The 27,902-nt window shown below is 42.5% G+C and overlaps 1 protein-coding gene across 1 annotated transcript in view; it reads right to left on the reverse strand.

Annotated features, from left to right (window-relative positions):
• LOC146833056 (potassium channel subfamily T member 2-like) overlaps window positions 1-27,902 on the reverse strand; it is a 783,113-nt gene that overhangs the window by 749,046 nt on the left and 6,165 nt on the right. Inside the window, exons 4-6 of the mRNA XM_085599884.1 lie at window positions 27,849-27,902; window positions 27,365-27,413; window positions 13,815-13,874 (exon numbers count right to left, since the gene is read on the reverse strand). Of these exons, the coding sequence (XP_085456010.1) occupies window positions 13,815-13,874; window positions 27,365-27,413; window positions 27,849-27,902 (163 nt within the window). The remainder of the gene's footprint in view (window positions 1-13,814; window positions 13,875-27,364; window positions 27,414-27,848) is intronic.

Below are 27,902 nucleotides of genomic sequence, written 5' to 3' on the forward strand. Positions count from 1 at the left end.
TATTAGTTACGTCATCTAAAGTGAGGGTGACATGTTCTGGATGGTGCAGAGACAGAATATCGAGTTGGAAATGTCGACTTACACAAATATCGAGTTGGAATTATCGTGACACAGAAATATAGACAGCAAGTATATTGTGGTCAAGAATATCGTCTTTAAGGTAAGAAATATCATTTTTAAAGATATAGAAGTAATTAATCTCGTTTGCAAAAATATAGTTGTTTAAAATATCGATTTTTCAATTAGTGTTATGTATTTTAGTATGTATTTTAAATGTATGTGATCTATTTTTTTGTATAAGTATTGCTATTGTTTTTTAATACATGTGTTACATTTTTAGTAGCTATTCATTTTATTTTAATTACATTTTGTGTTTTTTAGTTCTGCAGCGGGTTGTGGGTTTATAGGGGAATAGGGTGGTAAGTAATTTAATTATAATAAATTCATTATTATTTTTTATTATTTAATTTAGATTTTATAGTGTTAATTGTGGGAATTAATTTATTCTTAATTATTAATTGGTTAATTATTATTAATTAATTGGTACTTATGTTAATTGTATCATTTTTTAGGAGTGGGTGGTGGGGTTTATAGAGGAATAGGGTGGGAAGTAATTTAATTATCATCAATTAACTATTTATTAATAAATACTTTTTTACATTTACATTTTATTGTGTTAATTGTGTGAAGTAACGTAATAATTTATTATGAATTGTTTATTAATTAATTGGTTATTAATTATGTTAATTGTGTCTTAGTTTTAGGAGCAGGTGGTGTGGTTTATAGGGGTAAAGGGTGGGAAGTAATTTGTAATTCATTAAATTATTTGTTAATTAATGCTAATTATTTATTGAAATTTAAATATGGCAACTCTAATTAATTTTGGATGGATGTTTGTGGGTTATAAATGGTGTGAAGTAAATTATTTTAAATTAATTAATAGGTTGTTGATTGATAATTTATTGGTTTAAATTTAATTATGGAAATTGTGTAATGATTTTTAGGTGTGGGTTGTGGTGTTTATTGGGGTAGAAGGTGGAAAGTAATTTATGTTTAATGAATTAATAATTAGTTGATCATTAATCTTAATTCATCAATTGATAATTAGGGTAATTGTTTATTTTTATTTTGTGTGTGGGTTTTGGTTTTACAGTGGTAACGTTTGTGACGGAAATGAATGTTTATCGGTTTTAATTTGTTTTCAATTATTATTTCTTTAATTGGTAATTAATTATTTTAATTATAGAGGTACATTTTTTTAATTTAGACATGTGTTGCTAAGTGTGTGGTGTGATAGGGTAGGAAATAAAAAAGATAACATGTAATACCTAATGTTTTCGATTATAAATAATTTCTATTAAAAATAGCTATTTGTAAATTATTTTGACATTTTTAAATATAATCTTTGTAGGTATTTGTTATATCTATTTAACATTATAATAGGTTTCTATCTTTTGTCATTTTTATATTTAATATATGGTTTATTTTTTTGTTTTTAAAAAGCTTTTGTGTTATTGATATTTTGTTTGTTTTTAACCGCATCGCTGCTCATGACGGAACCACTCCGTCATGAGCCACGGGCGCCGTGTGCTCATGATGGAGTGTTTCCGTCATGCTGCGGCCGTTGGCGGCCGCTCCGCCCACGCGGCGCTGATTCCCCGCCTGTGCGGGCGATTAGCGCGAGTGGGCGGAGTCATGACGGAACCACTCCGTCATGAGCACAGCGCGCCCGTGGTTCATGATGGAGTGGTTCCGTCACGAGCATGGCGGCGCCGCGCTCACCCCTCACCCCCCCCAGCGCCGCGGCAAAATTCGTGCCGCGGCGAAGGGGTTACTTTTGAACTGACTCCAGTGGGAATATTATTTTTTACCCCTCTGCTATTCAACACTTTCCCTATTGTTGCACTCACTGGAGTGGGAATAGTAATTTTTCCCCCTCCGCTATCCAACATTTTCCCTACTGTTGCATTCAATGGAGTGGGAATAGTCATTTTTACTACTCCGCTATCCAACACTTTCCCTACTGTTGTACTCACTGGAGTGGGAATAGTCATTACTACTACTCCGCTATCCAACATTTTCCCTACTGTTGCATTAACTGGAGTGGGAATAGTATTTTTTACCCCTCCGCTATCCAACACTTTCCCTACTGTTACATAAAGTGGAGTGGGAATAGCAATTTTTACCCCTCTGCTATCCAACACTTTCCCTACTGTTGCACTCACTGGAGTGGGCATAGTACATTTTTACCCCTCCGCTATCCAACACTCTCCCTACTGTTGCACTCACTGGAGTGGGAATAGTCATGTTTAATAGTCCGCTATCCAACATTTTCCCTAGTGTTGCACTAACTGGAGTGGGAATAGTAATTTTTACCCCTCCGCTATCCAACACTTTTCTTACTGTTGCACTCACTGGAGTGGGAATAGTAATTTTTACCCCTATGCTATCCAATGCTTTCCCTACTGTTGCATTCACTGGAGCGGGAATAGTAATATTTACCCCTCTGCTATCCAACATTTTCCCTACTGTTGCACTCACTGGAGTGGGTATATTCATTTTTACTACTCCTCTATCCAACATTTTCCCTACTGTTGCATTAACTGGAGTGGGAAGAGTATTTTTTACCCCTCCGCTATCCAATACTTTCCCTACTGTTGCACTCACTGGAGTGGGAATAGTCATTTTTACCCCTCCACTATCCAACATTTTCCCTACTGTTGCATTAACTGGATTGGGAATAGTTCTTTTTACCCCTCCGCTATCCAACGCTTTCCCTACTGGTGCACTCACTGGAGTGGGAATAGTAGTTTTTTACCCCTTTGCTATCCAACACTTTCCCTACTGTTGCACTCACTGGAGTGGGAATAGTAATTTTTACCTCTCCGCTATCCAAAACTTTCCCTACTCTTGCACTCACTGGAGTGGGAATAGTCATTTTTACCCCTCCGCTATCCAACATTTTCCCTACTGTTGCACTCACTGGAGTGGGAATAGTAATTTTTACCCCTCCGCTATCCAACATTTTCCCTACTGTTGCACTCACTGGAGTGGTAAGTCATTTTTACTTCTCGGCTATCCAACATTTTCCCTACTATTACATTAACTGGAGTGGGAATAGTAATTTTTACCTCTCCGCTATCCAACACTTTCCCTTCCGATTGCACTCCACTGGAATGGGAATAGCATTTTTTACCCCTCCGCTATCTAACACTTTCCCTACTGTTGCGCTCACTGGAGTGGTAATAGTACGTTTTAACCCTCCGCTATCCAACATTTTCCCTACTGTTGCATTAAATGGAGTGGGAACAGTCATTTTTACTACTCCGCTATCCAATACCTTCCCTACTGTTGCATTAACTGGAGTGGGAATTGTAATTTTTACCCCTCCGCTATCCAACACTTTCCCTACTGTTGCACTCACTGGAGTGGGAATAGTCATTTCTACTACTCCGCTATCCAACATTTTCCCTACTGTTGCATTAACTGGAGTGGGAATAGTATTTTTTACCCCTCTGCTATCCAACACTTTCCTACTGTTACATTAAATGGAGTGGGAATAGTAATATTTACCCCTCTGCTATCCAACATTTTCCCTACTGTTGCATTAACTGGAGTGGGAATAGTATTTTTTACCCCTCTGCTATCCAACACTTTCCCTACTGTTGCACTCACTGGAGTGGGAATAGTAATATTTCCCCCTCCGCTATCCAACATTTTCCCTACTGTTGCATTCAATGGAGTGGGAATAGTCATTTTTACTACTCCGCTATCCAATATTTTCCCTACTGTTACATTAACTGGAGTGGGAAAAGTAATTTTTACCCCTCCGCTATCCAACACTTTCCCTACTGTTGTACTCACTGGAGTGGGAATAGTAATTTCTACTAATCCGCTATCGAACATTTTCCGTACTGTTGCATTAACTGGAGTGGGAATAGTATTTTTTACCCCTCTGCTATCCAACACTTTCCCTACTGTTGCACTCACTGGAGTGAGAATAGCATTTTTTTTACCCCTTTGCATTCCAACACTTTCCCTACTGTTGCACTCACTGGAGTGGGAATATTCATTTTTACAAGTACGCTATCCAACATTTTCCGCACTTTTGCACTAACTGGAGTGGGAATAGTAATTTTTACCCCTCACTATCCAACACTTTCCCTACTGTCGCACTCACTCACTGGAGTGGGAATAGTATTTTTTACCCCCCCCCCCCCCCCGCTATCTAACACTTTCCCTACTGTTACACTCACTGGAGTGGGAATATTCATTTTTACAAGTACGCTATCCAACATTTTCCGCACTTTTGCACTAACTGGAGTGGGAATAGGAATTTTTACCCCTCCGCTATCCAACTTTTTCCCTACTGTTGCATTCAATGGAGTGGGAATAGTCAATTTTACTATTCCGCTATCCAATATTTTCCCTACTGTTGCATTAACTGGAGTGGGAATAGTAATTTTTACCACTCTGCTATCCAACACGTTCCCTACTGTTGCACTCACTGGAGTGGGAATAGTAATATTTCCCCCTCCGCTATCCAACATTTTCCCTACTGTTGCATTCAATGGAGTGGGAATAGTCATTTTTACTACTCCGCTATCCAATATTTTCCCTACTGTTACATTAACTGGAGTGGGAAAATTAATTTTTACCCCTCCGCTATCCAACACTTTCCCTACTGTTGTACTCACTGGAGTGGGAATAGTAATTTCTACTAATCCGCTATCGAACATTTTCCGTACTGTTGCATTAACTGGAGTGGGAATAGTATTTTTTACCCCTCTGCTATCCAACACTTTCCCTACTGTTGCACTCACTGGAGTGAGAATAGCATTTTTTTTTACCCCTTTGCATTCCAACACTTTCCCTACTGTTGCACTCACTGGAGTGGGAATATTCATTTTTACAAGTACGCTATCCAACATTTTCCGCACTTTTGCACTAACTGGAGTGGGAATAGTAATTTTTACCCCTCACTATCCAACACTTTCCCTACTGTCGCACTCACTCACTGGAGTGGGAATAGTATTTTTTACCCCCCCCCCCCGCTATCTAACACTTTCCCTACTGTTACACTCACTGGAGTGGGAATATTCATTTTTACAAGTACGCTATCCAACATTTTCCGCACTTTTGCACTAACTGGAGTGGGAATAGGAATTTTTACCCCTCCGCTATCCAACTTTTTCCCTACTGTTGCATTCAATGGAGTGGGAATAGTCAATTTTACTATTCCGCTATCCAATATTTTCCCTACTGTTGCATTAACTGGAGTGGGAATAGTAATTTTTACCACTCTGCTATCCAACACGTTCCCTACTGTTGCACTCACTGGAGTGGGCTAGTATTTCTTTACCCCTTTGCTATCCAACACTTTCCCTACGGTTGCACTCACTGGAGTGGGAATAGTAATTTTTACCCAGTCGCTATCCAACACATTCCCTACTGTTGCTCTCACTGGAGTGGGAATAATCCTTTTTACTAGTCCGCTATCCAACATTTTCCCTACTGTTGCACTAACTGGAGTGTGAATAGTAATTTTTACCCCTCCGCTATCCAACACTTTCCCTACTGTTGCACTCACTGGAGTGGGAATAGTAATGTTTACCCTGCCACTATCCAACACTCTCCCTACTGTTGGAATCACTCGAGTGGGAATCGTCATTTTTACTAGTCCGCTAGCCAACATTTCCCCTACTTAGTGGAGTGGGAGTACTAATCTTTACCCCTCCACTATCCAACACTTTCCCTACTGTTGCGCTCACTGGAGTGCAAAATGTAAGTGTAAAGACTTTTAAATAGTTTAATGTTTAAATATATAATATAACGTTTCTATATTATATTTTATGTTATAGGTATATGTACATATATATTTTATTTATTTGTAAATTATATATTTATAAAGTTATAAAATAAATTCAAATTAATAGTTTTTAATTGTTTTAAAGTAAATAAATATATATATTACATTTTATATATATATATTTTAAATAAATGTATTTGTTACATTTGTTAAATGTATATTAAATCCAAATAATTGTTTAAAAGTTAATTTTATTTAATATTTTTAATATTTTTTACATATATATTAAAATCGATATATTGTACAACTATATTTTTTACATCGATTTTCTCCTTGGTTATTTTTGTAGTTACCATTATAAATATAGGATGTTGATATTTTTACATCAATATTTATAACTCGATATTTGTGTATGGGGATATTTTGGGGGGTCAATATTCTATCAGTGAACCATTCTGGTTTAAAACTATTTAGTCATTGTTTTGTTGGTTTGTGAGTTAAACCCTTGTTATGATCATTGTCATGTGGGGCATTGTCTAGAATGATGTATGCAGACCGAGTTTCTTATGGGTCGACATATAAAAATGTAAAATAGTGGAATGTAATGCCGTATAGCAACTCTATATTTTGAGGAAATCCACCCTCAATGTTTAATTAGACTTTAGTTTGGTAGAATCGCCACAGGTATGCTTGCTGAAAATAATTAATGCTTAATGCTGATCTACTTCTTGTGGACAGAATATCGCAAATTCGGCATGACTTACAAGACTGTTGTGGAATGATCTGATGTGAAAAAGCCTAGAATTTAGGCTTTTCTCGATCATTGATGCACGTAAGACAAAGATGGTATTAAAGGCTATCGGGAATAATAGCAGACTATCTAAGCTTACACAGAAAATTTCATACCCAGCAAAACCTTAACCATAAGATATACTCAACAGCAACCACAGCAGTTTTTTATTGATCCAGTGAGCTGAAGGGTACATCACGATTCAAGCCCATATGGCTTTTCGTAATAAAGCACTGGAGGAGGACAGAATATGTTGTTGTGCAATTTGGATAAATGCCTTGAGCATCTATTATGGGTTCATTGAATGCAAGGTTCGTTTAGTGAGGCAACAGTGCATAATATTTAGGACTGACACCATACTTGAAGCTATTACGCTATTTATTCTTCTGTAACAAAAAAAGAGGGTGAAGGTTTAGTGTGTGCCCCTGCTCTGTCTATGAAGAACATAACATGAGGTTGCGTGTTGTAATAACGCTATAGTTTGTATGTTGCCTGATGGCGAGCAGCTCAATTTTAATTTATGTTTCAAGGGCCCATCAGCGACATTCATTTGAACGTTGAAGGAGAAATGTCACTAATTTGATATATTTGGAGACATCCTTTAATATTTCAGGCCTTACTTTATTCAATCCAATATACACTGTTCCACAGCTGACACGTGTTTCGTGACACACAGTTAGAAGGTATATTTAAACATATGATGCTGTTCTGTAGGCATTCTTGATAACTAGCAAAGTTCACGATAGAACAATGAAAATGGAAAGTTCACCTTCACAATGTTTAAAAATGTACGGTTTTGCTCCTCGAGGTGGTGAAGTCTTCATAAACTTTGCTATTTATCAGGAATATCTGTATGACGGCATAATATGTTAAAACGTATTGGTTACACCTCAATGAAGTGAGCGTGTGCCACAAACATGTCAGCTGTGGATTTGTTCACACTGATTAAATGAAATAGGAACTGAAATATATCCCAGTGTTAAGACCAGAGCTTTTTAAGATAGTGCACTATTTATAGAGGTGACAATGCTTTCTTTCCTCTCCAAACACTGTGGGCCTGGCTTAGAGTTACGGGAAATATTATTCTGTCACAAATGTAGTGGATATCCGGAGCGCCATGATATAGGTGCATTGTAGCATATGGCACTAGTAATAAGGCAGGCGGGGTATCTGCTACGTTGAGGACGAGTAACCCATCCACCAAACTCTAAATCAAGCCCTATGTAACAATCCAAATATGTACTCAGAATTTGTTCGCTTCTTGATATTGAGTAAATACAATGTCAATGCTATTATTGCTTTATCGTCTAATCTCCATATTGTTGCATTTGTTTGTTACAATAGTTATCTAAAAGCAACAACAAATTGGATTGGCTTTCATTTAATACAATTGGGTATCGGAGCTATCAAGAAAGGTATCTGGAGTCAAGGGATATAGAGGAGACAATCTGAACCAACTAATATTCCAGCCAGAGATGGGAGGGTTATTTCAGGTTAAACATCACAGAGGGTTGGCGCTGCCCTCTGGGAAATGGTACTCAAGGGGTTTCCGGCCCCATCAACCACCTGCCAGCTAGGTTTACATTTTTTTTTAAAAAGAGCTCTCTCATGTGATATTAAAAGCACATTTACATATCAGAGGCACATCAATGAACCCAGGCACAGCACGCTTTAGCGTTCCGCATCTTTGAAGGCGGCAGAGCCTTTGGATTTGGAAATGCAGAAAAGCGACCATTAAAATCCATTCAACTGTCCTTTGTAGCTGCAGATGTCCCAAGAGTGCAGAAGGCCACTGTGCCACTCCAGCCTCCATAACAGATATATCAAAATAAAAACATCAACTCTAGTGCTGTCCCTGTAGATGGGGAGATGTAATGACAACACATACCCGCCAGGGGGCAGACTCAGATCATGTTTAACAGTGGGAGGGGAGTAGCATGCAAGAGCAAACACGCTCAAAGTCAAGAGGGTCCAAATTCGTATTAATAATCCTGCAAGTAGCACACCATCATGCAAGGAAGGTAAAGGCTAGCGTTGTCTCTGTTGGTAAAATGCCGCAAAGATCAAACTGGCAGACGTCGGAGCATGAAGCATGCCACGCGGTCACCCACCCTGGGCGGCTCCCTTCATTTCTGGAGGGAGGAGACACCTGTACAGCAGTGATACTCACGGTCAGATTTATCAACATCCGGCACAGCGCAAAGCAGCAAGACAACTTGCTGAACTCAGTGGCGTAGCAAGGTCAGGTGGTACCCGGTGCAGAAGATTTCTTGTCACCCCCGGCCTGACAAACTGGCAAAAATATGTGTTTAAAACACATTTTTGCCATTATGTCACCCCCCTCAGTGATGACACCCGGGGCGGCACGCACCCACCACACCCCTCTTCGTACGCCACTGGCTGAACTCCATAAAATGGAGAGAGCACGAATGCACCATAATTACTAACATGTGGTGCATTCCTGCCACATTGGGCTACTGCATTTGTGACTGCCATGGTGCAAGGGTGCCTGTGTTACTGGCAGGAATGTTTGTGTGGTGAAAGGGACACCTTCTTGAACAACAACAATCCTCAGAGGCATTTTCCTCTTTCTATGTGTGCTGCAGAATTCAGCACACACAGAACGAGGTAAAAAAGATTTCTCATCATTATGCCTCACCTGGGAAGGAGTTACATTTTTACGCATTCCCAGGTTTACTAGTCTTAGAAGATCAAACCTGGGAATGCACCAAAAAACATGATTGGAAGCTTGGGAACACCCACACGCCACCTAGGGAACACCTTTCCAACACAGAGTAATATAAGGGAGCAACTTGTGCTGCCTTGTGTTACTCCAGATTTACTGTGCCACGCAGAGCCATAAAAGATGGCTCTGCATGGCATAGTTAATCTGACTTTAGAGCTTGTGCCACCTTGCGTGACGCACGGACAATGAAAGCCCTTAATAAATCTGGCCCCTAGTGTCCAAGTACAAGTACTGCCTAGGCTGAAATGTATGGAGCATACAGTGCAGTCACAGTAAATATTAGCTGATGTTATTGTGTGAAATTGCATGAAGTAGCAGCAACACATAGGGACAACTTTACTGACATTTAATGCAGTGTAATGCAGCAAGACAACTTGCTGCGCTGCATCAAATGGAGAGGCAGGAATGCGCCATATCTATGGCACATTCCTGCTCGCTTTCTGTGCTGGTAATAGTGGCTGCCAACCACCAAAGCAGGCAGGATTGTTGTTGTGCAGGAAGGGACACCTTCCACCACAACAACAATCCTCCGATGCTTTGTCCTCTTTCTGTGTATGCTGCAGAATGCAGCACACCTGGATAAGGGAGGAAATGAGAAGAAAAAAATTTCTCCTTGTTATGCCTTCCCCAGGAAGGCGTGGCATTATGACGTATTCCCAGGCTTACTACTGTCAGTAAAACTAGGACTACACTAAATACCATGGGTGGATGCGTGGGAAAACCCCAGTGGCGTAGCAAGGGGTTCAGAGGCACGCATTTTGGGGGCAGTGGCCTCCTCCTGCTCTTACCTGCCGTCTCGGGGGCGGCGATCATCCTGTATTGCGGCTGTTGCGGGGGGCAATTTCTGCCGAATCTCGCCAGCACCCTTGCATTACTCCAGAGTCGCTCTGAGTGGCATAGTAAATCTCACTTAAGTGTTTGCGTTGCTCTTCTGTCACCTTGTGTGATGCAAGGGCAATGCAAGCCCTAGGTAAATCTGGACACAGTGTCATTGGCTGATGGCTTCAAGAGAGCTGAATAAGGGCAAGCAGTGACACCTAGTGTCCACTGACTGCTTCGCATCGAGTAAAAGATCAGAGTGGGGCACTCAGACACCAATGCAGCAGTGATGTCCAGTGCCCAATCACAGTTTATAACAAACTAAGCAGGCAGATTATGCAGTGGACACACCAGTTGAGGATCAGGAAGAATATGAATATGGCTCCGGCAGAGGTTCTAGATTGCGCAGGCAGACTGTTCAAATTTCTTGAAGGAGCAAAGAGATTGTTAGGCAGTCCTGCCAAGGGGCTAAGCAACATACGGCACTGACTGAGGTCCCGGGTGGAGCAGGTGGTGATTGGACAGCAGTGACATGCATTGGCTCGGGTCATGACGGAGCAGACAGTGCAGAAATAACACACAGAGGCAGAATGATGAATGGCACTGGCTGAGCCGTGGGAGAGCAGATACACACAAGGACAGCAGGGACATGCGATGGCCGGCAGGAGGAGGAATTAACCTCAGTGTTCTCAGAGAGGACAGGCACACACTGGTGGAGAGCAGTGTGATTTATTACTCTTACCCTAAAGTGGGGGGTGGGGTGGCTCATGTGCCTCTTAACTCCCAGATGCAATGAGAACTAATGCTTGAGCCACGTTGTGTCATCCAAAGAAGAACCACTGAAAATCTAGCCTTGATGGAAACCTATAATATTTCTATTCACACTGTTTTAAGGCCCAGATGGGCAGCGCCTTAAAGGCAGTGTGCTTAGTGTACTATTCAAATGTGTGACAACTAAGCACTGTGTGTTTATGCTGAGGGCCTCCATGCTGTACGTCAATGACTGATTCAATACACCTAATTCCTCCAGCACGATCTAACATAGGTTCGGCAATAGTCACAGCAACCCATGGTGCCTAGCTGCTCTTAGCCAACCCTTGCCACTGTTCTAGCCCACCTTGAGAGCACCCCCCCACATCTTTGGTCAGCAGTTGTGGGGGAGCAGAGACACACTGTAGTTCTAATCTGATGCCAAGGACCTTAACCTCTGCAGTTGACCATTTGCAAGTTGCTTTGAGACGCGCCTTGCATTGCACCAGTGCCCTCTCCTGGCCTCATTCCTATCTTGCCTAGAAATGAGCTGGTCATTAGCATGAAACTCCCAGTGGAGTGGGTGGAAGACATCTTTACTGTCGACGATACACCTGCCACAACAAAAAGGAGATGACCAACATCTCTGCTCATTTGTCAGAGCTAGAGGCACCAGAAGAATAAGACAAAAAGCCAATTAATGCAACAATGCTTAACACAGTGACAGGGCCAATTTGGCGAGAAGGAAGTGGGAGGAGATGTGCTCCGCTCAACACTGATGTTCCTTAAATGGGAAAAGAGTGCAGAAGGTAAGAGGCCCCTTATAAAAGACAGCTCTACGGATAAATCATCTCAAAGCTCAAAGCCATGCACATTATAATGAATGCTGCCCTGATTAGCATTCAATGAGAACTGTGTGAATTACCACCCGCAAAACTTTGGGCCAAGTGCACGATTAAATTGTACTAAAGGCCATTTCTGCACAGTATGACTGTATGCAGCTGGAAATCTTTTTACACAAAACATGTCAGTATTGCTGTGCCTTAAACATCTTAAAAACCTTTGCTCGTATATTGTTATTTTAAAAATCTGACATTAGTATGAACTCCTATCGTTGAATGCATCGATGGAATCATAATGCTTAACCTGGAACCTTTTGTGCATATAGAGAACACATGGATCATACCTATCATTTCTCCATTCATACTATGAGCCTTTGTGAATGAATAAAAACAAAATTTGCTTGATATGAACTATAATTGAGTATTTTTGATACCTAGGGGGCGGATTACGATGCGGCCCTGAAAGGCTCAGAGAGTCGGTTTGAGCCTTTCGGGCCGCATTTCAGTTGAATTTCCGACAGCCGCAATACAATGCTGGCGGTCGGAAATTAAACCAGCAAGTCATTCCGGCTGGCTTCCGACTGGCTCAAGGAGCCCGTCGGCCAGTCTTAGGCTGGCCCGTAATCCCAAAGGCGTTCCCGCCCTTGGAATTACAATACTCGGTCTATGGCAGGCTTTCCATGTCGGGCTTTACGACATGGAAAGCCTGTCGGAAAGGGAGTATGGGGGCCCCTAGCAGGGCCCCCATGCCTCTGCGGCCTCCAGTTGGGGGCCAAGGGGGTACCTATGGTTCCCCCCTGTTCATCCCTGCACCGTGTGGCAGGCACGCTGAGGTGCCTGCCACACGGTGCAGGAATGAACAGAGCCTCCCATTCCTCTATGGAAGCTTGTGTTATGGTCGGTTTACGGCCGTAACATGAGCTCCCATAGAGGAATGGGAGTATGCGACCTAACAGTGTTTGGTCGCATCATGATGAGGTGGTCGGGAACGCTGACGGGACGTTGAATGGTCCCGTTTCCGAGACGGTGTCTGGCATACGCAAGTCCGCCCGACATTGTAATCGCCCCCCAAGTGTGTTCTTCATCATCATTAAATGAAGGTGAATTTACGGATATTAGATTCTTGATAAATTATGCATGGTCTTCGTTTGCCTTTGGTGTCATTAAATACTCTCTCTGATCTTTTTTTTCATATAGAAAGGTTTTGTAAAGTTTGCATGGTAGTAAGGTGAAAAATGAAATTATCTACATAAATCTTCACTAAAATTGAAAGGAGCATCACAGTGGAGTGGGTCTTTAATGCTTGCAATTTGAGGAAACAAGGTAGGCAGTCAGTGGCGGCTCCTCCGCTATGGCGGAGGAGCGTTGCCCCACTGATTTCAAGCAGTGCGAGAAGAGGAAACATAGCATGATACTAACTTCTAGTGATTATCATCATATGTTTCCTTTGCTGGCGAGAGGGTGAGCGGGGCTGCTCTCCTCAAGGAGCAGGGCAGGGGCGGAGTGGTTTTCCCACTGAAGTGCGCAATGACTGTTTGGTCAGCTCTCTCAGGCCGCCCAAAGCAGTCATGCGCACTTCAGTGTTCTCTATGCAGGCTGCATTACAGCCTGCATGGAGAACATACACACCCCTACAGCCCTTGGCCCGTGTCACGATGCTCAGACCAATCCAGTCTGAATTGGTAGAAAAGGAGGTCAATACTCTGTGGTGTCAGATTCTGCTTGGATGAACATAGCTAGAGACACTGGTGTGATACAGGGTTATTTCATATCTGGAGAGGTGGAGGGTGATAAGTATAAGAAGAAGGGGGGGTCTTTTATAGAGGAGCAGGAGAAGGTAAACTTAGTGCGAGGGAGGGGGCAGGGAAATTATATAGCTCTGAGGAGATATTGGCATCCTGCTCGGACGTTAAAGGAGAGAAAAATTAGTAAGCAGAGAAGTTGGAGAGAAGGGAAAAAGAAGACAGTACCTCTTTCCTCACTGACCTGAAGATGGCAATTAATTTTACCTAAGTGGCCAGCACCCTTTTTGTGACGGGTTTCCAAAGCTCAATTTACCTTGTACCCCAGGTAGGCAAGCAGCATCGTCTCGGAGAAGCTGATCAAGGCCACCAGCACCTGTAAGAAACAAGGCAAGCGAATGAATGGGTGAATAAATGGGTGGATGAATAAGAACATGCACATAGGGCAGTGTGAGGCATTGTAGGTGCTTCTCTATGATAACATAGCTTCAATGGAAGCTACCTTTAAACCACACAGGACTATCTAATCCCAAATACCCTTCACGAAATAGTACCTTATTGAGTGCCCTAGTAACTTATTGAAGGATATTTGTTTAATAAAGCCCTAAGAGGTATAAACTGCCATATTAATATGCTCACTTCACTGAGTTAGTCCAGTCCATATTATGGTTAGATAACTCAGTGGGGTGATGAGCCTGTGGGGAAGATATGTGTGGAACCTGCCGCATAATCATCTGGGCTGACTTTCCTTTAACCATTCAAAGGTTAACAACATGAGCGCCATTGGCCTACAGAGTGCACAGTGGTATACACAGTGGGCATGTTAACAAATATAACTGCTGGACTCTGGCAAGCATATGTCTCACATCACATGGAAGGTCTCTGCTAGGACAAAGGCTGAATAAGACACCATGAACGGTGCCATGCCCCTCCTCAAACAAACCTGTTACAAACCAGGTAGACTTGTACAGACAGGGTGAATGAATGAATAATAAGCCACCATATTGCAGAACGTGGCTACCATGGCACCCGGCGTCAGCATGGAGTTGTCAGGCATGCCTAACGCATGTTTCATCATACATGCACCAAGAACCAAGAGAAAGGGACCTCGACTTTATATCACTCAATTTAATATTTACAAAAATGACCAAAGACAGTAAATTAATTGATCATAAAAATATGTTTGATTCGATATAATCAGGAATTACTTAGCAAAACACTTGTTCATACGAATAAAAATGCAGCTATATACACAGAAAAAATACGATATTCAAAGTAGACACAACATTACTGAAGATAAGTGAACAACATATGGGCAAAAGAGTGCCAAGTAAGTAATTTGTTATTGGCAAAATATCAGTTCCACATTTTCTTTTTAAGAAGGGTGATGGTACGAAGATGTTACTCAATTAGGCATCGATACACCGTACATGTAGCTAATCACACATTGCCATTGGGAAGTGTACCCAGGTATCATTAGGGAAACATCACAATATATTCTTTTGATTTGTTCCTGTCAGTTTCATGGACTAGATTTGGCACCTCTTTCCCAAAGCAAGGGTTGTTAACCTGTTTCCACCCTTGATTATTGTTGGGTCTCATCAGGAAAGGGAACTGGTTGGCCTTTCTTGAGACACTGGGAATCCCATTATCCTTAGCGTGCCAAGCACACGACTTTGGAAGCAGAAGATGCTGCCGCTTCCTACTATTCAAGTTGATCCAATTTACCCCGCTGTACAAAACGCCCCAAAAGCTTTAGGCGACTGGAATCTCCTCCACCACACCGCTCTTACTGTTTTTTTGAACACTATGTCTTTGGAGTTTGGCTTAAGGGCGGCTAATGGCAGAACATCTTCCGACCTCCAGGGCGCACACACCTATAATAGGCCAAACCACACCTCAAGGATCGATTATATATTTCTCGATCTTAAGCTCTGGACGCATATGGTAGACATGGAAATAATTCCCACTTATGACAGCGATCACAATCAGCTATCTCTTTGTATCAAATCATTATGGGTGGATTTACATGGGTCTTTGTCTCCACCAGTAGCCAGTCTCTTTCAAACTTCTGAGGTGTACCCTGCTAATTGCGAGAGGCGCCTTAAATGGCGCAAAGTTATGCTGGATGATGGCAAAGTCGAATTAATAAGGTAAATCCTACATGCCACACATGCCAAGCTGACTTTAATAAATACCCATGAGCCTGCCAGTGATAGGGTCCCATTTGTCTTCCAAGACACTATTCTTAAACTGGGAAACCTATTCCGCGTATATAACAAAGGTGGCCTATTGAATGGAGGGCCTAAGCCCACCCCTAAGGATGGTTGGTACACGCAAAGTTGCAGAATTATGAAATCTGCTCTAATAGTGGCCTTAAAAAGCGGGAACGCATCCATGATTCAGAAAGCTAGGAAAGACTATAAATCCTCCATCACTAATGCCAAAAAGTCTTGGGAGGAACAGTTTTGGCAGACTTTAAGGGAGGCTTCCCATAAGCGTAACCCTGGTGCCTTTTGGGACACAATTAGATCTAAGAACAGACCAGCCCACGCACTTCTGACATGCAATATCACTGGTATAGCATGGTATGAGCACTTCTCCAAACTATACTCCATCCAATCTGAGAGTGAGGAGAAGTCCTTTCTTGAGGGGACGTCTCCCCTCGAGGATGCTATGACCTTCGATCCCTTCTCGGACGGAGAGGTGTCTCGTGCTATCCAGTCTATTGTCCCGCAGAAAGCAGCCGGCCCGGACGGTATTCCCGGTGATGTCCTCAAACTCGACCCTTCTAGCTGGGGGAAGCTCCTGTCCACCCTAATAAATTCCATCATTAATGGCGCTCCGGTCCCCGATTCTTGGAAGGGGGCCGAGGTTGTTCCCATTTTCAAAAAAGGTGCGCGAGACGATCCAGCTAATTATCGCCCAATTAGCTTGATTGACTCATCCCAGAAGGTCATTGGGAAAGTGATTCTGGAGAGGATATTAATCTGGGCGAATGACAACAATATCCTCTCAGACTATCAAGCAGGCTTTAGGGTTGGGACAGGTACTATTGAACAGGCCTTTAGATTGTTTCTCATCTATTGGAAGGTCGTCCTTCTTGGAAAGGGCAGTCTCTATCTTGCCTTCATAGACCTGAAAACAGCATTCGACCTTGTCCCCCGTGACACCCTTTGGCGCGTTCTGGCCAACATGAACATCCCTTCCTACTTGTTGGCTCTGCTAATTAAACTCCATGATGGCAATTATGCCCAAGTACGTTGGGGTCCACAGGGCCAGAAAACTGAGAGAATTCCAGTAAACAGGGGCGTCCGCCAGGGATGTGTTCTTGCTCCCACACTGTTTTCACTCTATGTGAACGGAGTAGTGGACCATCTGCTGAAAGTCCCTGCAGATGCACCATCCCTGGTGGGCGAACGCGTTCCAACTCTCCTGTTTGCTGACGATACTCTTCTCTTGTCCAAAACACCTATGGGCTTGCAAACTCTTCTCGACAGTTTTCGGTCTTTCTGTAATGACAGAGTCTCATTATTAACACTACTAAAACGAAATACCTAATCTTGAACCCCCCGAAAAAATTAGGCCGGCCACCAGTCCTGAATGCAGTCTCTCTAGAAAGGGTCAAAGAGTTCGACTACTTAGGCATCTGCATTACAGACACTATGCGTTGGACATCTCATTTGCAAAAGATGCTCTTAACCCATAAGAGGGTTACTGGTGCCCTTCTCAGAGAACACCGTTCCTCTACATCCAGGCCAATAGCCCCAGCACTGGACATATACAAAGCAAAGGCCGTGAGCTCGGCACTTTACGGTGCAGAATTATGGGGCTTAAACAATATTGAGGAACTTGCCAAATCCGATTCCAGTTTCTATAAGGAACTGATGGCACTCCCGCAGAGCACGCCTACAGTACCCCTATTATTGGATTTAGGGTGCCATTCGCTGAAAGATTTGGCAGGTGTACGCCCCTTACTCCTTTGGGCCAGGCTTTGGCGAACTCCCGAGTTAGCCAAGTATGCGGAGGGCCTATCCGAAATACTGTCTAAACCCTGTTGGAACAAGATCAAATGGCTGAAAGATGTAAAGACCCTGCTTTACGAACTTGGCCTTAAAGACGCCTGGGTAAACAGATCTTCGCCCCCGAAAGCTGAGCTGAAGAAACTCTACTGGAGTTGGATTATAGGAAAAAGGAATTCCAGCTCCCAACTCGGTAGATGTACTACCGAGTTTCTTCTTCTCAAAGATGTAGCTCGCTTTGAGCCTTATCTGGATATTATCCAGAAATCATATGATCGAGCCCTCTATTTTAAATTTAGGGTTGGTTCTCTTCCGGTGCGCGAGCTGACCGCACGCTGGAAACCTCCCTTCCAAACCTCGTCTTTTTGTCCTTTTTGTGTAAACAAAGTTGAATCTATTGCACACGTGCTTTTTGCATGCTCAGAATACAAAATCCCAAGATCTTACTGGCTTAAACCTTTATGCAGAAGCCTGGGCACACGCGACCACCTCACAGCGCTGCGTATCCTCAAATCAGACACGCGATCTCTGTACGCTTGCGCTCTATCAACATTTTTGAGGTGGTCTTGGCTTTTAAGGACTAAAGCCCTGGTAGCCCTTGAATAAGTAGCTTGACTGCTTTTATTGTTTGTCTGCATTTCTATTTTATATTGTCCTATTTATAATGTTTGCATGTATTTTTAATCACTTGCATATCTTGGGAATGTGTTGATGTGATTTTTATATGACTCGTTCTTTGGTATTATTTGCTTGTTATTTTACATTTGTATGTGCTTTTTAAGATATCTTTTATCGAAATAAAGCTTATTTCATCATCATCATCTTACTGTGTACCTACTAAGCGCAGGCTTTAGCTGCCCATAGACTAATACACATCTCAAGAAAGACTTACCAGTTCCCTACTGAATGAAACATATTTTTATGATCAATAAATGAACTGTCTTGTAAATACTGAATTGAATGATATACACACAAGGTTCCTTTCTCTTGGATCTCATTGTTAATAGTCTAACCGTCAGGGTTGTATGGACCCACCCCTTCCCCTTCCCGGGATTAGGTGTACTATTAAACATACACCAGCATCCCAAGCATGCTAATGCATTGGGGCAATAAGCTTTAAGTCTTAATAGGTGCTGTACGCGACAGTCTATCTGTGGGTGGTGTCACAAAGGGCATAGGGATCTTGCTACATTAGGAGCAGTCCCATTTGGCAATCCATCAACTCAGCAGTATAATGAACATCAAACTGTCAGGATTCTGCCATCTGCCACTAGGTGTCATTCACAAGGACCTTTTGGAAACCAGCCTTTACATCTGAAAAGGACATTATACACATCTTCACTTGGCGAATTCACTTTGGCCACAGTTACTTGTCCAGGTTTCTGTCCCACGTCCCTGATGCATTATGGCCCTTGTAGTTCCCTCTGTCATCAGACCCTTCCAAACCTGATGGTGGTTCTGTGTTCCCTAGCATGGTTACTGGACCCTACAGTTCGTCTGACTCGTATCTGTATTCTGGACCTGTCTCTCTAGGCTCTGATCCATACTCCAGTTCAGGCTTTCCTACTCCGTGTCCTATGTCTCCTGGTTCCCTGGTCTTCCCTTTTACGAGCTCCAGTTCAGCCCTCACTTCATTGAAGGTTCCCCGATTCCTTGCACCTGGCTCTCTCCTTGCTCCTGTGCGCCTCCCCAGAGCCTCCGGTTATTTCAGCCTGGTGAGCACAGAGTGCAGGGCTCTCAGCTGACTTGGTTGTTAAGCCTCATCGTGCTCTGTCTCATTCCTGTTGCTGCTGCATTCCGCGATTCCCTTTTGATTCAGTTTCTATCTTTTGCTTTCTTGCCTCTCTGTTTCTGGAGTTGTAATTGCTTCTTATTTTAGAAGAAAAGGAGCGTGTAAAAGTCCATCCTTGATTTGTCTTTCCAAAATTCAAAGAATAATACGGTTCATGACTTCATTATCATCAGTCCATTCACAATGATAATTAAGGAATGAACAGTTTTATTCTTTGAATTTTGGAAAGACAAATCAAGGATGGGCTTTAACACGCTCCTTTTCTTCTAAAATTGGATTTTGCATGGACGTGGCCCTGGGGCAGTGTGACCACTTAAAGTTAAGCATGAGAGTATGCTAATGGAATTGCCCTGATATTACACCAGTGCACCCTTGTTCTTGGTTCACACTGCCAGTTACAGAATTTTGGATTGCTTCTTATTTTGATTGCGCTCTTCCTGTTCAGTCCTCTTACATGTAAACTACGTGCCTAATGTTTGGTGTATTCCAGTCCTGAACCTGATTTATATTCCAGTCCTGCTTTTTAGAGTAAAAAATTCCTGTTTCTGTATTTTCCGTGCCTTATATTCGGTGTATTCCAGTCCTGTACTAGATATTGATTCCAGTCCTGATTTTCCATGAGCCCAGTTCCTGTTTATGTGCTCCCTCCACTATTTCCCCTTGTCTTCCTGTCCACTTATAATATAATCTTGATTGTCTTTACTACCAAGGGTGGTAGATAAATTCCACAGCTTGTGTCCCTGGCAAAGAGAACCACCCAGTGCTAAGTGTACCTCCTCGAACCCTGTGAGATTAATCTGCTTCTTGCTTTCTGTAAGATCCTTTCACCTAACAGCGAGATGACTTTCTAAAGAGCATACAAATGATCATTTCTGATAGTTCATCTTTCGTCTCCCTTGTCCCCCTTTGTTGGAGTACTTCTGTTACCCCAAACAGACGTTCAGTTTCTTGTTAAAGGCCTGTTCCTTCCTTAACCAGACCCCAGCTACTGTCCTCCCTTCCATTCAGCCTTCAGGTACTTACTTGTACATGTTTTACTCCTACACTGGAAATCCTGTTTTCCCATAGAGAGCCTACACACCCTCTAATCCACCCTCTAATCCAGTCTTGTCACGAACTCCCCCATCTAGTCTCCTGACCATCAAAAGAGGGGGAGGGGTGGAGGTGGTCAGGGAGGAGACATGTTGCTGCCCCAGAATTGAACATTGAGTGAAAGAGTGGCCAACAGAGGGCATATCGCTGCTCACCCTTGTTGGGGGGGGGGGGGGGGGGACAAATGCGACAACTGTGCCATGGATACCCAAAGCGGCAGAGTTCACAGATCACATCTGCGATATGGATACCATATTGACACAGGATCTAGTTTGCGTTAAGCAGAGCCAGAAGCAATAATAAGCATTTTATAACATTTATGGAATCGTGACATAAATAAAGTTTGGAGAAGGCACTACAGCTTTGACAGGCACACTTCTGTACCCAACCATCATGGTCGCTTTTTGTCCTAGCAGGTCAATTTCAACAGTTTGATAGGGATGTGACATAGATGTGCAGTATGCTGGGTATAGAGTAGGCGTAGTAATAGGGATTCTGACCGTGGATTGCCCCCCTCTAGCGGTGGAGGTGGCTACAGAGGTAATAGGACTATAGTCTGCGCAGTTCGGCTGAGCCATTTCCATCTTGTCATCAAGTAACATTACTGAGTATCTGGACCTCACCAGTGCAAGAGTCGCTCTCATTTAGTGCGGGCCGCTAAGCATTCGAGGGATATTGAGACAGGTTCTGGTGGTGGCGTGTTGACATATGACAAATATTTCAGCAACCTCTCTATGAGATGGCAATACTGCAATACCCTTGAGGCCATTTGTCACAATGTCACGATTTGTCAAAATGAGTCTCATTCCTCTCAGTATGTTGTAATTATATTAAATTGAATCTTTAATGTATCTTCAATTAACAAGTGAAATAGATGTCAGACTCTCTCTCGTGTAATTCCTAGAGAGGAATAAAAGAGGTTCTGTTACTACTATAATGTGAATTGCACTTATGAAGCTATCAGTCATCTGTGTCTGATGTGTTTGAATCCAGGTCCTAAATTATTGGGAAGGTGAAAGTATGGAACGTGCCACTCTGCCCAGGGGCCGAAGAAGATGTTTTGAGTGGTGCGAACCAAGCTTGCCAACAACCATGGAGGCCTTGTACGCACCAAGACATTTCTATTCTGAGAAATGAGAGCTGAAAGATATCCGTTTTTTAAAAGTTATCATATAACCTTACTAGTGTATACACGGTGGAATTCTAGTCAAGAATAGGTAAGGAAGCTTAGTTGGACAGTCTGATTGGCTAATCAAGTCCCTGACATCCTTGGTCTTCATTTGAGGCAGAACAGCTTGATCTGGACATAATCAGCAGGAGGAAAACAAGTCAAGAGATTGTTCCTTCCTGGGCCAGTTATTGCCTGAGAGGGGAGCCATGGGCAGCAAAAAGCGGTAGGAGCAGGCAACTTCAGGAGGATGAAAACAGGGGTACCTGTGAGCTTGGCTTCTTTGGGATAACATGGGCTCTCTCTACCAATGCAACATCACAAAATAAAATGATGGATGGAGTGTTGAAACTTTTCAAACACTCACCCCAGTCACAGATCTGGGTTTAATGGATTGTTATTTTGCTTGCTGTTTGAACCTCAACACTCCGTCCATCCGTCCATCATTTTATTTTGTTATGTTGCTATATGCGCCCTAAGTGTCTAAGGGTATGCCCAGGGCTTTAATTGGGCCGGGTCTCACCGGTGTTGAGCACCGGCAGTTTTTTTAAAGGAGGCCTCGAAACGGGTCTCTATTTTGGCTCTGTTTTGTGCCCTGGCAGAAGCTGTCCGTGTTTTTCCGGACTGCAGTGACAGCATGTACATCGATGTGCGTGTGCTCACACTGCTCACTTCTCCCTAGTGGAGAAGTTACGGCATGACGTCATGCCAGGTGAGCATTTAGGGGAAGGGAAATCCTCTAAAGAGTCATTCTCTCTCTGGATTTCCCTTCTCTTTTTGGAGCTCAGGAGCAGCAACATTGTCACAGAGTCACGGAGTCACCAGGGCTTTAAGTGGAAGCTTTTTCAATATTATATACAAGCCATAGTTACTGCTTATTCATCTCATGCAACCAACAACCAAAGGCAAAGCCAATAGCCCTGACTTGTTGTAGGTATGATGTTATTTGTATCATATGTCTGGATGCAACGACAAAAAAAGCACAATACAAGTCAGGCGGCACACTATGCTAAACACAGATTTGTAGCTTACCCGTGTTTAAGCCACACCCTTAATTACACTGGCCATGCCCCTTTGAGACACCCTTCCAGTTTTTTCATCCCACTTAAAGCCCTGAGTTTGCCCATAGGTGGGTCTCTTGCTCACTAAATTCAAGCTAGGCTGGCTGATGGGGGTGGGGGGATGCTTGTTTCCAGTCCAGAGAGGACCTGGTTTGGCAGTTCGGACTGGGCTGTTCCCATGGAGAGCAGGGTCAAGGCTGATTTTCATAAGGCTGGGTCCAAACTTGGGTTACATGGCAAGCAAAATAACGATAGATTAAACCCAGATCTGTGACTCTGTCCATCATTTTTAGGTCTCACCTACTCAGCGTGCATGCGCTGCATAGGAGGAGACCTTTAGGAATCGATTCAGTTTTTCGGCCAAAAATGTGCACACTTTGCATTGCTTTCAATGGCAACGCGTGCACGTATAATGCTGAACTAAACAATGCTTGTAGTGTATATTTTATTCATTCATATGATGCTCATCATTGCTGCATTAACTATTTTTATGGTGATAATTTGAAAAATAGGATATTCATTAGATTCGCACATAAGCACTTTTCTTATGAAATACAAAGGTGTGTGCTGATTCAGAGGACCCCACACACAGCGCCTCGTTTATACCCTGCAAGAGATTATTGATCAGGTCTGTCATAGTCCTGAAGTACCCCACAATCCTGTGAGTTCTGCCGGCAGGGGGGGGTGAGACGTGCCTGTCTGTTGGCCTTTTCTCCACAGAAGCCAAGGCTATGTATTTGATTCGGGTAGCTTAAGAAACGTGTTAGATTTGGCATCCTTGACTTTGATTGACCCTAACTTTTTGCCTTCTGACGTGTTTTTGACTGTTTTTGCTGATTTCGTTTTGCTGGTTGTTGAAATTTGTGCACTTTTTCACTGCTAACCTGTGCTAAAGTGCATGTGCTCTGTATCTAAAACGTAACATTGGTTTATACACAATTGGCATATTTGATTTAATTATAAGCCCCTAGTAAAGTGCACTACATGTGCACAGGGCCTAGAAATCAAATGCTACCAGTGTGCCTGCAGCACTGTGTCACCCATTTAAGTAGCACCGTAAACATGTCTAGGCCTACCACTTCAAAGCCTGTGTGTGCAGTTTTAATCGCCATTTGACCTGGCAAGTTAATCTACTTGCCAGGCCCAAACCTCCCTTTTCATTACATATAGTTCACCCCTAAGGTAGGTACTGGACAGCCCATGGGCAGGGTCCAATGTATTTGAAAAGTAGGACATGAACTTTTGAGTTTTACATGTCCTGGTAGTGAAACACTCTTAAATGCATTTTTCACTACAGCAAGGCCTATCTTTCCCATGGAATAACATTGGGACTGCCTTATGACATTTTAGAAGTGTAGTTTCCATTCGGGAAAAGATAGGAACCACATAATTTGGTGTCTCTGGACTAAAAATTTTAAAACACATCTTATGGTGAAGTTGGTTTTTAAACTGCAGTTCTGAAAATACCACTTTTAGAAAGTTGTCAGGTAAAAGTGCCTCCACAGGATTTTATTTCAAATAGTAAAACAAAATGTATCAATTTCATTTATGAGTGCCCGAACTGATCGCCTCAAATATATGTATTATATAAATCAATTGATAAACTCAAAGAGTGAATAAATCAATCAGGAACGGGGTGTATACTTTTTTTTTTAGATATTGATCACCAAATTGTTAAATTCAAAGGGTACAAAACAATATTCACATATACATAGGTGACAGCCTGAATCTTCCAGATAAAAATGTCTACTACTCACATATGCGAGTAACCCATTTCAAAAGTCTATTCACTGTCCAATTCCCCCCCCCCTATTCACTGCCAGCTGCCACTGACCACAGCCTGTGCTTGGGGTCCAAATCACAGTGGTAAACAAAATATGTCCCAAAGCGTCTTCATTTCTTTTCAAGGTGTTTCTCAGCTTTGCTTTAAAATGTTCACCAAAGGCTAGCAGCCAGAGTACATTGTGAAAATCAATGCTGTAATTTTCCACCCACAATTTCTGATAATACTGAAATGATTCCTTCGAATGTGAAGAAATACTGTGTTATTACAAAATTTCTGCTCACAAAGGAAGAATTGTCGTGCTAAGCAGTTTGTGTTCACCTGATTCCTTCGGAAATTCCTCCATTTCAGGGCACTTTACACACAGATTTCACCAGCTTCTTCCTGGCAAAATGTGCATGTGAAAAATGTTTTTACCGCAAAATCTGTAATTTTAATTTCTTCAAACTGAAACTAACTCCCAACTCTGAATGAGAGCATAAGACATTATATAAAATGATGAACTGTTTTTCAAAGGCCCAGGAAATCACTATTTAACCCTTACTTGTCCATTACTTGTTTTTCGCTCATGCTTGTGGACATACTCTGTCTGTGTGAAATTCATCATGAATGTCCACCTCTTTCTGCACAGCGACATCTGTATGCTGCAAATTTTGTCTTTTGCCCTTCCAAAGCCACATTTTCCAAAGTTCTGTGTCAAGTTTGCTAATTTTGATTCATTATTTGACTATCACCTAATTTTCTGATTCTAAGGGGCATGTTTACTAATCTTTCACGCAGGGCAGAAAGCAAAGTTGCTGCGCTGCATGAAAGGGAGAGAGTAGAAATTCTCCATATTCCTAAAGATATGGAGCATTTCTACTCTCTCCTTGCACTAGTGCACTGTGTGTGCTACCTAGAGCCAACAGAGGCACACTTGCACCGTAGTGCAAGGATGCCTGCGTTACAGGCAGGGTGGTTTTTGTGCAGGAAGGGTTACCTTCCTGCACAAAAACAATTTTTAGAGGCATTTCATTTTTCTGGAAAGATCAAATAACAAAAAGAAATAAATATATTTATGCGTGTTGCGCATCACTGGTGAAGGTGTAGCATTTCCAGGTTCACTAGCTTTAGTAAATCTGGGAATGCACCAAAATCCATAGTTGGGTGCATGGGAGCTCCCATGGACTGCTCCCCAGGGTGAAATGTAACGTTACACAGCACAAGCAGCTGCATTGCGTTGCATTTATTTACTTGCCATGCTAGCGCAAATCATCCCTTGCATGTCTTTGTAAATATTATAGAAGCCTTTATATTGTCCTTGAATTGCCTTGTCTGACGCAAGGACAATGGAAAGGCGTGATAAACCTGGCCCTAAATGGACGACAATTTATTAATGATGTAACAATTAGCCCCTGCTTGTTACATCATTTACTGATTGCAAATTAAAATCTGACTCCTCCATAAGTTAGGATTTTAAATTGTGATTCTAGGGACACCAAACATGAACTGGTTATCTATTCCCATTTTGAATTTACACTTATAAATGTAATAAGGTAACTCAAAAGTTTTCCTGTGGGAGAGGTAGGCCTTGCAGTAGTGAAACACGAATTTATTAGTTTTTCACTACCAGGACATGTAAAACTTAAAAGTAAATGTTCAACTTTTTAAATACATTGCAACAGTGCACCCTACTGTCTGTGCTGCCCAGGGCACAACCTAGGGTGACTTGTATGCATTAAAAGGGAATTTTTGGTCCTGGCAGAAGTTTTATTTAGCCAGGTTGAAGTGGCAGCCTGAAACTGCACACACATAGGCTGCAATAGCAGGTCTGGGGCATGTTTAAAGGGCTACTTAAGTGGGAGGCACAATCAGTGCTGCAGACCTACTAGTAGCATTTAATTTACAGGCTCTGCCACTTTACTAAGGACTTATAAGTACATTAAATATGCAATTGGGTATAAGCCAATATTACCATGTTCTAAGCAGAGAGCCCAAGCATTTTAGCAGTAGTAACATGTGCAAACTCCTAAGGTCAACAAAATGAATTCAGCAAAAATGGAGGAGTGAAGGCAAAAGGTCTGGGGGCATGACCCTGCAGAAAGGGCAAAGCACAACAGACAGAATTTATTTCTATCATCTAGGACTCTCTGATCACTCAGAGGTCTACATCTTTGAAGTCCTGTGCCAAGAGAAGGTTTTGCTTTATGTGGATGCCGGTCCCCTATCTAAGGTGGGCTGGGCTCCCAGATTACGTGGAGTATAGTCTACTACATTCTTGTATGAAAAAGTCAACATTAACAACCTGGTTGGCTCAGTACTAAACTTCTAGCCCTCAGCACTTTTGCAAGTCAGTGCCTAGACACTTCAGGGTGCAAGGCGCTATAGTAATGTAGTACAGTATTAATAGGAGTTTAATGCTACTTCCGCCTTTCGCCAGAGAATGTAACTTCAGCACAAGAAGGTAGGGATGGGATTGGCAGCAATGTGTGGAGGACTCACAAAGAAGCACCAGACTGGTGTGAGTAGGGCACACTCTGCACAATGACACAGACATCAGTGTAGGATTTCCAGCAGCACATGCGGCTTGTGGGATGTCCGGTTTTAGTTCACAATGACAGACAAACTGAGGCCCATGTCACTTCAATGTCGACGTCTCTACTCAACTACAGACCATGAGACTTAAGGAAACGGGTCTCATGAAATACTCTGCTCTCAGATTCTGTATCACAACAATCCCTGACACCCGGGGAAGTGGTACATCAAATCTTGAGGTTGATATGGTCATGGTAAATAGATGTGGAGTTGGAATAGTACATTTACACTCCCCTAAGTATGCTTAACTTAAGGATATTGGGCTAGTTGATACCATCAATATTGTTGCCGGTATATAATTTTTTTTTAGCAATATTCTGACATACAGCCCACCTGGAACTGAAATACTTGTTTTGCAATTGGGGAAGACATACCTGCAGTCCCCAGAGGGGCAAAGGTCTGTTCACCCAAATGATGGGCGTCCTGGAAGACACAAGAACAAAAAAATGACAATTGTGACGCAACAAGTTTATGTCTTGTTCAAGCCTGCAAAACAGACCATCACGCCTGAAAAGGCAATGATGCACAATGGAAAAGCATTTAGGTAATGCAACATGATTGCCACACGCAAACAATGTTTGGATTGATAGGACCAGACTTTAAGATGCAAAGCAAGCCTTCTACACATGAGCTTCATTGGGGGATGATAGGGAATTGAGTAGGATTTTTATAATTCAACACAGACTTGCCTTACAAGGACAACACTGGAGAAAATGGGAACTGAAAAGGGCACTTAAAACTACTTAGATGCCCTGCAATAGATGGGCAGCATTGGCTTTATGACACTGCACTGTACAGGAGATTTACAGAACACAAGCAAACCAGACCACAGGAAGACAGACAAAATGGCAAACTTACCAATCAAATTTACTCATCTGCAGCATTGAGTAATTTTGCTTGGGGCACTCCCAG

This window comes from Triturus cristatus, chromosome 4_2 (genome assembly GCF_964204655.1).
Source record: "Triturus cristatus chromosome 4_2, aTriCri1.1, whole genome shotgun sequence".
Classification (NCBI taxonomy): Eukaryota; Metazoa; Chordata; class Amphibia; order Caudata; family Salamandridae; genus Triturus; species Triturus cristatus.